Here is a 12,018-nt window from a genome sequence, read left to right as displayed (position 1 = left end):
CCCGCCGGAAGGTTCACGCTGCTGAGGCCGGAGCCGGCGAACAGCTCATCACATCCCATGGGCCGCCGCCGCGGCGGGGAAAGGGCGGGGGGGAGCGGGGAGGGGAGGGGGGGGGGGGGGTCCGTCCCGGCCGGGTTTGGGGTGGTGGTGGGGGTCCTTCAGGCGTCGGGGGGGCCGGTGGGAGCGGGGACCGGCCCGAGCATCCTTCCTCTGCGCGGTGCCCCCCCCCCGCAATCCGCCGGCGGGGGGGGTGGGGTGGGGGTGGTCGGTGCGGCACCCCCGGGCGGGTGGGGGGGGTCCCGCCGCTGCGGCTCCCGGTGCCGGGGGGGGGTTCCGAGGTGCCCCGATGCAGCAGCGGGGATGGAGGGGGGGGGGGGGAGCGGCGGCGGCGGCCCCGGCTGCGCCAATTCCTCGCCCCGAACGGCCTCCGGGGGGGGGCGGGATGGGGGGTGGGGGTGGGGGGTGGGGGCCGAAAAAAAATCCCGGTCAGAGCGTCCTGCCGCCCCCGGCAGCCGCCGCCGGGGCAGCCCGGAGCATGGGCGGGAGGGGGCCAAAAAAAAAAAAAAATCCCCCCCCGCCCTCCCCCCCCACCCCCCCCCCCCAAAAAAAAAAAAAAAAAAAAAAAAAATTCAAATAAATAGCCCTCCAAAAATAATAATAAAAAAATAAAAGGATTCAAAAATAATCTCGGAGGTGGCGGCGGTGGGGGTGTCCCCCCCCCCTCCCCTCGGGCACGGCGGGGCCGGGCGGGGGTCGCCGTCAGCCCCCCGGCAGCAGCGGGGCGGCCATCGGCCCGGGCTGCGGCAGAGCCTCCGCGCTGCTCCTCCTCCTCCTCCTCCTCCTCCTCCTCCTCCTCCTCCTCCCCCCCCTCCTCCCCCTCCTCTCCTCCCCCCCCTCCTGCCCGCGGGGCTCTTCCTCCCCCCCTCCGCCGCCTCCGCCGCCGCCGCTCCGCGTTGGGGCTAAAAGGAGCGCGGGGGGAGGGGGGGGGGGGGGCAGCACCCCGGGAGTGCGGGGCCAGCGCCCCCCCCGGGCCCCCGCACCGGCTCACCCGCCGCCGGCGGGACGGCCTGTCGTGGGTGTGCAAAGGGACGAGGGTGATGTACACGAGTGTGCAAAAGCACGGGCGGGACGGCGTGTCATGGGGGTGCAAAGGGACGGGCAGGGCAGTGTGCACAGGTGTGCAAAAACACGCGCGGGATGGTGCATCACACGTGTGCGAAGGCACAAGGATGACGTACACGCGTGTGCGAAGCCAGAGGCAGGGCAGTGTACACAGGTGTGCAAAGCCACGGGCAGAACGGTGTGTCACGTGTGTGCAAAGCCACAGGCAGGACAATGTGCACAGGCGTGCAAAAGCACGGGCTGGACAGCATGTCACACGTGTGCAAAGGCACAAGGATGGCGTACGCACACGTGCAAAGCCACGGGCAGCACAGTGTGCCACACGTGTGGAAAGCCACGGGCAGGCCAGTGTGCACAGGTGTGCGCGGCCGCAGGCCGGACGGCGTGTCACGTGTGTACAAAACCATGAGCAGACAGTGTGTCACACGTGTGCAAAGCCATGGGCTGGATGGTGTGTCACACGTGTGCAAAACCACAGGCCGGACAGTGTGTTGCACGTGTGCAAAGCCACGAGCCGGGATGGCGTGTTGCGGGCGTGCAAAGCCGCCGCCGCCGCGGGTCTGCGGGACCTCGTGCGCGGGTGTGCACCGGCCGCGTGCGCGGGTGTGCGAGGGTGTGCGAGGCCAACCTGCACGCGCACGCTCGCGTGCAAGACCCCATGTTGCACGAGGGGGGACACCCATGTAGTGGACGGGCTCTGCCGGGGATGGGGGGGGTGGGGGGGATGGGGGGAGGATGGGGGGGGCCCCCGCCCCCCCGAGCCGTGCCCCCCCCCCGGTGCGGGGGGAATTAGGTCGCGTGGTGCCCCCAGCCCCGCGCTGACGTCAGCGCCCTTTGTCCCGCGCCGCGGCCCTGCCACACGCCACATGCCCGCCGGCCAAGAGGGGGGGGACACCCCCCACCCTGTCCTGCACCCCCCAGTCCGGGGGGGGGCTCAGGGTCATATGAGGCGGGACAGAGCCCCCCCCCCATCCCCATCCCCCACTCTGGGGCCTCTTTGCCGTTTCAGCCCCTTTTTCCCCCAGAAAAGCGCCGCCACCGCACCCCCAACCCGCAGACGATGCCGGGGAGGGGGGGACACGCAGAGCCGGGCTGGGACGGGGCCACCCTCCCCGGGCCCCCCCCGGGCCACCCCCCCACCGGTGGGATGGGGACACCCCCCTACAGCTCCCCCACCCAAAACAGCCCCACAGTTCCCTACGCCTCCACACCCTCCCAAATTCCCACACCCCTGTGCCCCCCCCAGCCCCCCCAAATCCCCCAGCTGAGCCCGGCAGAGGTGGCGCTCCAGGCACCAGACGCTGAGACCGAACACACTCAGTGCATCTCCCGGTGCCCACTTGGTTCCACCGCGGCCCCAACGGAGGGGATGTGCCACCGCGGGGACCGTCCCCACTGGGGGGGACACCCTGAGTGTCACCACTGAGCAATGGGGACCCCGAAACACCCGCGAGGGGGGACCGGGGGGACCCTCTGCCATCGTGTGCGTGGCCTTGGGTGTGCGCGTGGCATCACACGCGTGTGCACGGCCCCACACCCACACCAGCCGGGCACGTGTGCGCGCCGCGGGCAGCGCGTGCCGGGTGACCGCGGGCAGCGCTGCCAGACTCCGGGATCAGCACTTTCCCGCTCTCTCTGGCCCGACGCCGGAGCCGGGGACCAGTGCCGGAGCGGGTGCCAACGCCGCCCGCCTGCCCGGCACCGGGAACACCCCCCTCCCCCCCCACTGTCCGGCTTCCCCCCATCCCGTGTGTCCCGGACCCCCACGTCGTGGCTCCGTGGGGCAGGATGCGGCCGCAGGCCCTGACCGCGTGTCCCCGTGTCCCCGTGCACAGATGGGCGTCCCGTGGTGCTGGCAGCCGGCGTGGGCATTGCTGGGCACCGCAGCCCCTGGGCACCGCACTGGATCCGGCCCTGCTGCCAGCGTTCCTCCGGGGCAGGGGGGGGACACGGAGGGATCTGGAGGGGGAACAGTCAGTGCGGGGGGCACAGAGGGGGGACGGAGCCCCACCAGCACCGTTACCCCACTGCCACCACGTCCTGTGCCACCTCCGAGCCCGGCACCTCCGCCTCCGCCGCCCCGGATGGTTGCCCCCCGCCAAAAACCAGTGCTGCTGCTTTGTCCTCGGTGGCCAAATCCTGTGTGTGTGCCCCCCCCCGGGTCAGCCCCGGCGTTCAGGATCGGGCCCCGTCCCACACAGATCCTGTCCGGCAATGGGGCCGCTGCGGCCATGAGCCCACCAGGCGAGGGAGTCCATCCCGGGGGCACCGGGGGCTTCACCGGGAGGCGACGGAGACACTGTGAGGTCCCACTGGGGTGCGGGAGCCCCCAGTGCCATCCGTCCGTCCGTCTGTCCTCCCGGGATGCAGGGACGCGGCGGCGCAGCAGCTCCCGCTGCTCGTTCGTTACCGGGCGGCTGTGATGAGGCAGCGGCCGCCCGCTGCGGCGGGATCAGAGGACAGTGGGGCCGCGGTGGGGGTCTGCAGGGGCGCGGGGGCAGCAGGGATGGGGACACCTCCGTCCACCCGGTGGACATCGTGGTGATGGGGACGGGGATCCCTCTGTCCCCGTGGGGTCACAGTGACCCACACCATGGGGATGGGGATGGGGACACCTCCGTCCCCCCGGGGACAGGGACACACACACACCAGTGATGGGGACGGGGACGTCTCTGTCCCCCTGGGGAGACAGTGACCCACATCATGGGGATGGGGGACACCTCCGTCCCCCCGGGGACAGGGACACACAGACACCGGTGATGGGGACGGGGTCACCTCCGCCTCCCTGGGGACATGGGGACGTGAACCCCGGTGATGGGGACAGGGACACCTCCACGCCCTTGGGGACACCGGGACCCGCACCCCAATGACGGTGACGGTGACACCTCCATCCCCCTTCGGGGACACGGTGCCACCAGGACGCCCCCCCCCCCCCTCCCCATCCCGGGGGGGCAGTGCGCTCTGGGCCCCCCCCGGTCCCGATCCCAATCCCGGACCAGACCCCACAGCCTCGCGGTGCCGTGGAGGGGCCCCGTCCCCCCCTCCCCCCCCCGCGCAGGGGTTCCCCGGGGTGGGGGAGGGGCTGTGGGTGACCCCGGGGGGGAGCGGGGGCGCCCACGCGTGTGCGCGGCACTTCCCGGGCGGTGGGTTCGGCCGAGGACAGCGGGGGGGGGGCGGGGGGGGGAGCCCTGGTTGCCACGGGCATCCGTGGGGCTGGCTGCCATGGGACCCGTTGCCATGGCAGCCATGGGTCCCGGTTGCCAGGGGCATCCGTGGGTCCCCGTTGCCACGGCGCCCCGTTGCTATGGAGCCCCGTTACTATGGGCGGCCGCAGGTGGCGGCGCTGCGGCGCCGTAAGCGGGCGGGGGGGGCGCGCGGCGCGCACTGCGCAGGCGCGGGGCTGCGGGAGGGGCGGGGCCTGCCCGGCGGATCGCCCCGCCCCCTTCTGGGCGGTGGTGACGTCGCTCGCCGCCGAGTGACGCAGAGGAAGGGGCGGGGCCTGAGGAGCGGAGCAGGAAGAGGTTGGTGGGGACGGGGGGGGACGGGCCTGGGGCCTGTACTGGGGGTGTCCCTGTCCCAGTACGTAGTGGTGACCGTTAACCCGCACTGGGGGGGGTGTCCCCATCCCCTTATCCCCATACTGGGAGGGGTGTCCCTGTTCCAGTATGTACTGGTGACCGTTAACCCATACTGGGGGGGAGGGTCCCCATCCCCTTATCCCCACACTGGGAGGGTGTCCCTGTCCCAGTACAGACTGGTGACTATAAACCCATACAGGGAGGGGTGTCCCCATCCCCTTACCCCGTACTGGGAGGGGTGTCCCTGTCCCAGTGCAGACTGGTGACCATTAACCCCTACTGGGGGGGGTGTCCCCATCCCCTTATCCCCACACTGGGAGGGGTGTCCCTGTTCCAGTATGTACTGGTGACCGTTAACCCATACTGGGGGGGGGGTGTCCCCATCCCCTTATCCCCACACTGGGAGGGTTTTCCCTGTCCCAGTATGTACCGATGACCATTCACCCCATACTGGGAGGGTGTTTCTTTCCCAGTACAGACTGGGAGCCTCCCTGCCGTGCCCAGGGGCTCCCGGCCACCCCCCCGTGACACAGCTCCTCATCCCCTCCAGGTCCTGCCTGTCCCCGTCCTGCAGCACTAGAGACTCTCTGCCATGGTGAGTAGGGCCGGACACTTCCGGGGCCACCGCGGCCACACTGAGGCCACCGTGGCCACACTGGGGCCACCAGAGCCATGCTGGGGCCACCACAACTGCACCAGGGCCACTGGGGCCACCATATCTGCACTGGGGCCACCATGGCTGCACCAGGGCCGTCATGGCTGCGCTGGGGCCACCACAGCAGCACTGGGGCCACTGCAGCAGCGCCGGGGCCCCTGTCCGGTTCTGACACCCGTTTCCCCCCACAGGGTGAGCGCAAAGGCACCAACAAGTATTACCCCCCCGACTTCGACCCGGCCAAGGTGAGGGGCTCGATGGGGACGCTCGGCTCCTTCCTGGGGGGCTCGAGGGGACTGGGGGGTGGCTGGGGGGGCTCTGAGGGTCTGGCGGGACCCAGTGACCCCCCTTCTGCTTCCCTCCCGGCAGCATGGCTCCCTCAACAAGTACCACCACAGCCACCCGCTGCGAGAGAGGGCGCGCAAGCTGTCCCAGGGCATCCTCGTCATCAGGTGAGGGAATGGGGACACCACGGAGCCGTCCCTGCCCGGGGCTGGGGGCTCCTTCCCGTCCCCCCCATGGTGACGGCGACGGCCCCGCGCCGTGTCCCCCCCTCCCCCAGGTTCGAGATGCCATACAACATCTGGTGCGATGGCTGCAAGAACCACATCGGGATGGGTGAGTTCTGCCGGCTCCCTCCCGCTACTCCGGCGGTCCCGGGGCTCTGCGTGTCCCCATAGCCGTGTGTCCCCAAATCCACATGTCCCCACATCCGCCTGTTCCCCCTTGCAGGCGTCCGGTACAACGCGGAGAAGAAGAAGGTCGGCACCTACTACACAACGCCCATCTACAGGTGGGTGCGGCGGCCACATCCCCCCACCCACGGGCGGCCCCGGAGCAGAGGGACCCCGTCCTCGACCCCATCCCTGTCCCTGTCCCCAGGTTTCGGATGAAGTGCCACCTCTGCGTTAACTACATTGAGATGCAGACGGACCCGGCCGGCTGTGACTATGTCATCGTCAGCGGTGCCCGGCGCAAGGAGGAGCGCTGGGACATGCGGGATAACGAGCAGGTTCTGCCCACTGGTGAGTCCTGGTCCTGCTGGTGGGTTCCCAGTCCCCGGAGAGACATCCGCCGAGTCCCCTCACTTGTCCCCATGTCCCAGAGCGGGAGGAGAAGGAGAAGCTGGAGACGGACGCCATGTTCCGGCTGGAGCACGGCGTGGCCGACCGGGCGACGCTGCAGAGAGCCGTCCCCACGCTGGCGAGTCTGCAGGAGGCCCAGAGCGCCTGGAAGGACGACTTTGCCCTCAACAGTCGGCTCCGGAGGCGCTTCAGGGTGAGCCTGGGAGGTCTGGGGGGGCCCCACAGCCTCCCCCCCTGCTCGCTTGGGGGTCTGACAGCCCCCTCGTCCCCTTTTCCCCCACAAGGAGGAGAAGAAGACGCTGCGGGAGGAGGAAGAGGAGGCAGCGGCGCTGCAGGCGAAGGCCGGTCTGAGCATCCCTCTGGTGCGGGAGGCAGAGGAGGACCGGCGCTTGGCCGCGCTGCTCAAGTACCAAAGCCCCGACTGTGCGTGGGGGGGGACAAAACACGGGGCTGCAGGGGGGGCTCTGTGTCCCCCCCAGCCCACCCCGTGACCCCCACCCTGTCCCTGTCCCCCCCCCTCAGCCTACGAGGAGAAGCAGAGGATGAAGCGGACGGAGATCTCCACCCGCTCCTGGTTCTCCCCCTCCGCCGGCAGCAGAGCTGGCGAAGCGCTGCGGAAGTTGGCTCTGGGGGGGCGAGTGTTGCGGGGTCCCCCCACCGCCACCCCCGCTGGCTTGGGCATCGTCCGGCGCCGCTCCGGAGAGGGCCCCGAAGAGCCGGTGGAGCCGGGGGGAGCGGAGCGGGACGAGATGACCCCCTGCAGTCCGGCTGGGCCACAGGGGGACACCGAGGCTGGGACAGCCCCCCGTGTCCCCCCCGCCACCGCCACCTCCCTCGTCGCCGACTATTCGGACTCCAGCTCTGAGGCCGAGAGCCCCTGAGCGGCGTTTTGGGGCTGGACCCCCCCTGGGCTGGTCCTGGGGGGCACCCAAACCCTCCCCCCCCCCTGTAATTTATACACATCCCCCCTCCCCGACATTAAAAGCCATTGGCACCGGCGCAGCCGTGTCCCTCCTCTCATTCGTGCGGCCGCAGCCTGAGTTCCCCCCCCCGCTGCTGGCACGGGACCCCCACAGTGACGTGGCACTGGGGGGGGGGATTGTCCCCACTCTGTCCACTGAACTCGGACACCCTTCTCTTGTCCCCTTGTCCCCTCCCCTGCGCGCCGGTCCCTCCTGGCTCTCCCCAGCCGTGCAGTGGTGGGGGGAGCAGGAAGCACCGGCGCGGTTTCCGGCACGGCCATGGCGCTGGAAGCCATCCGGTACCGCCGCGGCTCCCTCACCATCCTCAACCAGCTCCTGCTGCCAGAGCAGCTCCGCTATGAGCCGGTGGACGGCGTGGAGCGCGCCTGGGAGGCCATCCGTGCCATGGAGGTGAGCCGGGGGGTTATGGGCTTGGGAGGACGCCCCCAGCCCCTCTCGGTGGCGACGGTGACGGAGCTGCTGCCCCTGTAGGTGCGGGGGGCTCCGGCCATCGCCCTAGTGGGGTGCCTGAGCCTGGCGCTGGAGCTGGCGGCTGGCGCGGGGCCAGCGGGGGATGCGGCGGAGCTGGAGGCCTTCGTGGGTGAGCGGCTGCGGTTCCTGCTCACGGCGCGACCCACTGCCGTCAACTTGGGGCGCGAGGCCCAGCGCCTGCGCGACTTCGCCCGCCAGCGAGCCCAGAGCCCCGGCGTCACCGCGCAGGGCCTGCGGGAGAGGTACGGGGCAGGGAGGGGGCAGGGGGGTGTTGTGCCGGGGTCCCCCGGGGGGGGGGGTTGGGGAGTCAGGAGAGGTGTGTGTGGGATATTGGGGTCCCCCATGGGGGTTTGGGGTGCTAAGAGAGGTGGGGGGATACTGGGTTCCCCCAGGGGGAATTTGAGGTGTTAGGAGAAGGGGGGGGGGATGCTGGAGTCCCCAGGGGGGATTTTGGGGTCCCCGGGGGGGATTCAGTGTGTTGGGAGACATAGGGGGGTTCTGGGGTCACCCAGTGGGGGGGATATTGGGGTGCTCCAGGGGGGGTTGGGGTGTCAGGAGAAGTGTGAGGGGGTGCTGGACTCCCCAGGGGGTATATCAGGGTACCTCAGGGGGTAATTTGGGGTGTCAGGAGAGGTGGGGTGATATTGGGGTCCCCCAGGTGGGGTTTGGGGTGTCAGGAAAAGTGGGGGGGGGGTGCTAGACTCCTCAGGAGATATATTGGGGTACCTCAGGGGGGGATTTGGGATGTCAGGAGAGGTATGTGTGGGATATTGGGTTCCCCTGGGGGGGATTTGAGGTGCTGGGAGGGGGGGGGAGATATTGGGGTCCCCCAGCTGGGGTTTGGGGTGCTGGGAGAGGTGCGGTGTGTGCTGGGGTCCCCGGGGGGGAAATCAGTGTGTTGGGAGAGGTGGGGGGGTGCTGGGGTCCCCCAGGGGGGATTTGGGGTGTCAGGAGAGGGGGGTGTGTTGGCTTCCCCAGGGGGGATATCAGAGTCCCTGAGGGAGGTTTTGGGGTGCTGGGAGGAGGTGGGGGATATTGGGATCCTGCAGAGGGGGATTTGGGGTGTGGGGAGAGGTGGGGGGTGCTGGGGTCCCCCCGGGGGGGCTTGGGGTGCCGGGGGGGGACGACACATGCCCGGATTATCGCCCCCCGCAGCATCATCGAGCACATCGAGGGTCTGCTGGAGAAGGACCGGGAGGACAACCGGAACATTGGGGCACATGGGGCCCGGCACATCCTGCAGCGCGTCCCCGCCGGCGGCGTCACCCTCCTCACCCACTGCAACACCGGCACGTTGGCCACCGCCGGCTACGGCACCGCTCTGGGTGGGCAGCGCCGGGGGCAGCCGGGGTCGGAGGGAGCCGGGGGGGGGTCTCCGGGGCGAGCGGTGGCCCTGACGCGTGTCCCCCGCGCTGTCCCCAGGCGTGGTGCGGGCGCTGCACGCGCAGGGGCGGCTGTCGCGGGTGTTCTGCACTGAGACACGGCCCTACAACCAGGGGGGGCGGCTGACAGCCTTCGAGCTGCTCCATGAGGGAGTTCCCGCCACCCTCATCGCCGACAGCGCTGCCGCCGCCGCCATGAGGGACCGCGGTGTGCAGGGTGAGCCGGGGGGGACACCGCCGCGGGGGGGGACGGGGAGGTTGGTGGGGCGGGAGGGACGGGGACAAAATGGGGCAGGGGGGACAGGGAGAGGTGGGATGGGGACATTTTGGGGTGGGGACAGGGATGGGATGGGGACACGATGAGGCGGGAGGGACATGACATGGCAGGAGAGGGGTGAAATGGGGATATTATGGGGTGGGGACAGGGCCAGGGATGGGACAGGGCCATGATGGGGCGGGAGGGACAGGACGTGGCAGGAGAGTTGGTGGGATGGGGACGGGATGGGGCAGGAGAGCGATGGTGACGGGGATGGGCGAAGCATGTTGGGGACCCGCTGATCCCGTCCCCATCCCCGTCTGCAGCCGTGGTGGTGGGGGCCGACCGGGTGGCCGCCAACGGGGACACAGCCAACAAGATCGGCACCTACCAGCTGGCGGTGGCGGCGCGGCACCACGGCGTCCCCTTCTACGTGGCGGCGCCCACCTCCTCCTGCGACCCCGCGCTGCCCGACGGCGCCCACATCCCCATTGAGGAGCGCCCGCCCCGGGAGCTCACCCACCTGCAGGGCCTCTGCCTTGCCCCCCCTGGTGCGTGTGGGGACCCCCTGGGTGGGGGTCGGGGCCCCCAAGTGGGTGTTGAGATCCCTGGGTGGGTGCGGGGACCCTCCCTGGGTGAGTGTCAGGACCCCCAAGCGGGTGTGGGGACCCCCGGGGGGATGTTAGAGCCCCCGGGTGGGTGTGGGGACCCAAGTGGGTGTCAGAGCCATCCCCGGTGGGTGTCAGGACCCCCCTGGATGGGTGTTGGGGACCTCTGGGAGGGTCCTTTAAAGGGGTGGGGGGTCCCATATGGGGCAGAGGGTTCTCATATGGGGTAGGGGTGTCTCGTATAGGGTGGGGGGTCCCATATGGGGCAGAGTAGCCCTATATAGGTCACGGGGGTCCTGTATGGGGCGGGGGGGTCCCGTGTGGGGGCGGGACTCCATCCCTTGGGCGGAGGGGGCTGGCGGCGCCCATCAGGGCCGGTCTGACGCTGTTGCCCCTCCCCAGGTATCGACGTGTGGAACCCGGCCTTCGACGTCACCCCCCATGATCTCATCACCGGCGGCATCGTCACCGAGTGGGGGGTGTTCCCCCCCGGGGAGCTGCGCCGGGCGCTGGCGGAGCGGGGCGCCGCGGGGGGGCAGTAAAGGACTACTTCCGGGTGACGCGCTTCCGCCTCGCTCTGTCCCGCCGTATCCCGACATGCCCCGGGCGGCGCGGCGCCCCGCTGCATCCCGTCGTGCTTCGCGCCGCGCCCCGCTGCATCCCGTCGTGCATTGCGCCGCACCACGCCCCACTGCATCCCGTCGTGCTTTGCGCCGCGCCCCGCTGCATCCCGTCGTGCTTCGCGCCGCGCCCCGTTGCATCCCGTCGTGCATTGCGCCGCGCCTTGCCGCGCCCCCTGTCGGATCCCGGCGTGCCTCGCGCGCGGGAAGCCGGAAGCGCGGCGGGGGAACATGGCGCAGGGGCGGCCGAAGGCGGCGGCCAAACGGCCCGGGCGGGCGGCGGCGGCGCGGGGCGGGGGGGGGGGAGGAGGAACAACGACCCCCGCCCGGGGAGCGCGGGGCCGCGGAAGGGAGGTGAGGGACGGCCGGGGCCGGGGGGGGGGGGGGGGGGAAGGGGAGGAAGCGGGATCCCGGGGGGCTGTGGGGAGCCGCACTGCGGGGGGGAGCACCGGGGGAAGGAGCTCCGGTCGCGCCCCCACCCGCTGCCTCCCCCCCCCCCCCCCAGGCCGCACCATCGCCCCGAAGAAGCTCCGAGTGATTCAGCAGCAGAAGCTGAAGAAGGTGAGGGGGGGACGGAGTGGGAGGGGGGGGACGGGGCCCCCGGGGGTTGGAGGGGGCGCCCAGCTGTGCCTCCTCCCCCGCTGACTGCCGCCCCGGTCCCGTCCGTTCCCCCCCGCAGCGGCTGGAAGTCGCCATCCGGCTGAAGATTGAGCGGGAGGCAGGGCGGCGGGCGGGCAGTGCGCTCCCGGCCAAGCTCGGGGGAGCCCCCGCCGCCGCCGCCGCCGCCAAAGGCAAAAGCAAAAGCAAAGGGGAAGAAGGGCCGCGGCTGAGCCCCTCCCACCACCGGGACTCCTCCGCCGCGACGGGGGGGGGGGGGGGGGGGGGGGGGGGGCTGTCACGAGCGCGTCCGCACTCAGCGCCGCTGTAATTACCGAATAAACGGGGAGGGGGACCGCGGCTGCCTCCGCCCCCCCCCCCCCCCCCCCCGACTGCCGGTGCCTCCCGCGATTTTGGGGGGGCGACACCGCGCGCGTGGGTGGAGGGGCAGTGCCGGTGGTACATGGGGGGGGGGGGTCGGGGACACCGGGTCTGGGGGGAGTGAGGTCTTGGGGTCGGGATCCCGGGTTGGGGGGCGCCGTGGTGGGTGTGGGGCAATGCCGAGTGTCTCCGGGGGTTCCCCGGGACGGGGTGTCCCCGCCCCCCCCCGGTGGCGCTGCCGCTCGTCCCGGCCCCGGCAGAACTTTATGAATGGAGGGGA

General features: G+C 71.0%; 3 protein-coding genes across 5 annotated transcripts; all 3 read left to right on the top strand.

Annotated features, from left to right (window-relative positions):
- The first annotated feature begins 4,615 nt into the window (after positions 1–4,615).
- YJU2B (YJU2 splicing factor homolog B) lies at positions 4,616–7,357 on the top strand. Of its 3 annotated transcripts, XM_082496614.1 has the most exons (10): positions 4,616–4,643; positions 5,251–5,295; positions 5,547–5,600; positions 5,725–5,807; positions 5,918–5,973; positions 6,088–6,148; positions 6,238–6,380; positions 6,461–6,633; positions 6,725–6,863; positions 6,963–7,357. In XM_082496614.1, the coding sequence occupies exons 2-10, from the start codon at positions 5,293–5,295 to the stop codon at positions 7,319–7,321; spliced, it is 1,071 nt and encodes a 356-aa protein (XP_082352740.1). In that variant the 5' UTR covers positions 4,616–4,643; positions 5,251–5,292; the 3' UTR covers positions 7,322–7,357. The 3 variants fall into 3 exon arrangements, with proteins under 3 accessions (XP_082352740.1, XP_082352739.1, XP_082352738.1); XM_082496613.1 differs by having other exon boundaries at positions 6,461–6,863; XM_082496612.1 differs by having other exon boundaries at positions 6,461–7,357.
- A 315-nt stretch (positions 7,358–7,672) lies between these two features.
- Positions 7,673–10,690, top strand: MRI1 (methylthioribose-1-phosphate isomerase 1). The gene is made up of 6 exons (XM_082496620.1): positions 7,673–7,813; positions 7,895–8,136; positions 9,050–9,219; positions 9,317–9,493; positions 9,859–10,083; positions 10,543–10,690. The coding sequence occupies exons 1-6, from the start codon at positions 7,682–7,684 to the stop codon at positions 10,680–10,682; spliced, it is 1,086 nt and encodes a 361-aa protein (XP_082352746.1). The 5' UTR covers positions 7,673–7,681; the 3' UTR covers positions 10,683–10,690.
- Positions 10,691–10,991: 301 nt separating this feature from the next.
- On the top strand, positions 10,992–11,688 carry LOC309682621 (leydig cell tumor 10 kDa protein homolog; the record flags this gene model as incomplete). The annotated part of the gene is given in 4 exon segments (XM_082496727.1): positions 10,992–11,045; positions 11,048–11,114; positions 11,266–11,321; positions 11,440–11,688. Coding segments are annotated over 4 exon segments (426 nt in total).
- Between the last annotated feature and the right edge of the window lie 330 nt (positions 11,689–12,018).

The sequence above is a fragment of the Vanellus vanellus genome (genome assembly GCF_965231255.1).
Source record: "Vanellus vanellus genome assembly, chromosome: 30".
Lineage (NCBI taxonomy): Eukaryota > Metazoa > Chordata > Aves > Charadriiformes > Charadriidae > Vanellus > Vanellus vanellus.
Note: the sequence above shows the minus strand (reverse complement) of the source record. Positions and strands in the feature narration are given on the sequence as shown.

Bases quoted from the DNA above. Each gene is read 5' to 3' on its own strand.
- YJU2B (XM_082496612.1), top strand. The intron at 5,808-5,917 runs GTGAGGGAATGG...CCCCTCCCCCAG, and splicing joins CAGGGCATCCTCGTCATCAG to GTTCGAGATGCCATACAACA. The intron at 5,974-6,087 runs GTGAGTTCTGCC...TCCCCCTTGCAG, and splicing joins CAAGAACCACATCGGGATGG to GCGTCCGGTACAACGCGGAG.
- MRI1 (XM_082496620.1), top strand. From the start codon at position 7,682: ATGGCGCTGGAAGCCATCCGGTACCGCCGCGGCTCCCTCACCATCCTC. The intron at 8,137-9,049 runs GTACGGGGCAGG...CGCCCCCCGCAG, and splicing joins GCGCAGGGCCTGCGGGAGAG to CATCATCGAGCACATCGAGG. The intron at 9,220-9,316 runs GTGGGCAGCGCC...CGCTGTCCCCAG, and splicing joins CGGCTACGGCACCGCTCTGG to GCGTGGTGCGGGCGCTGCAC.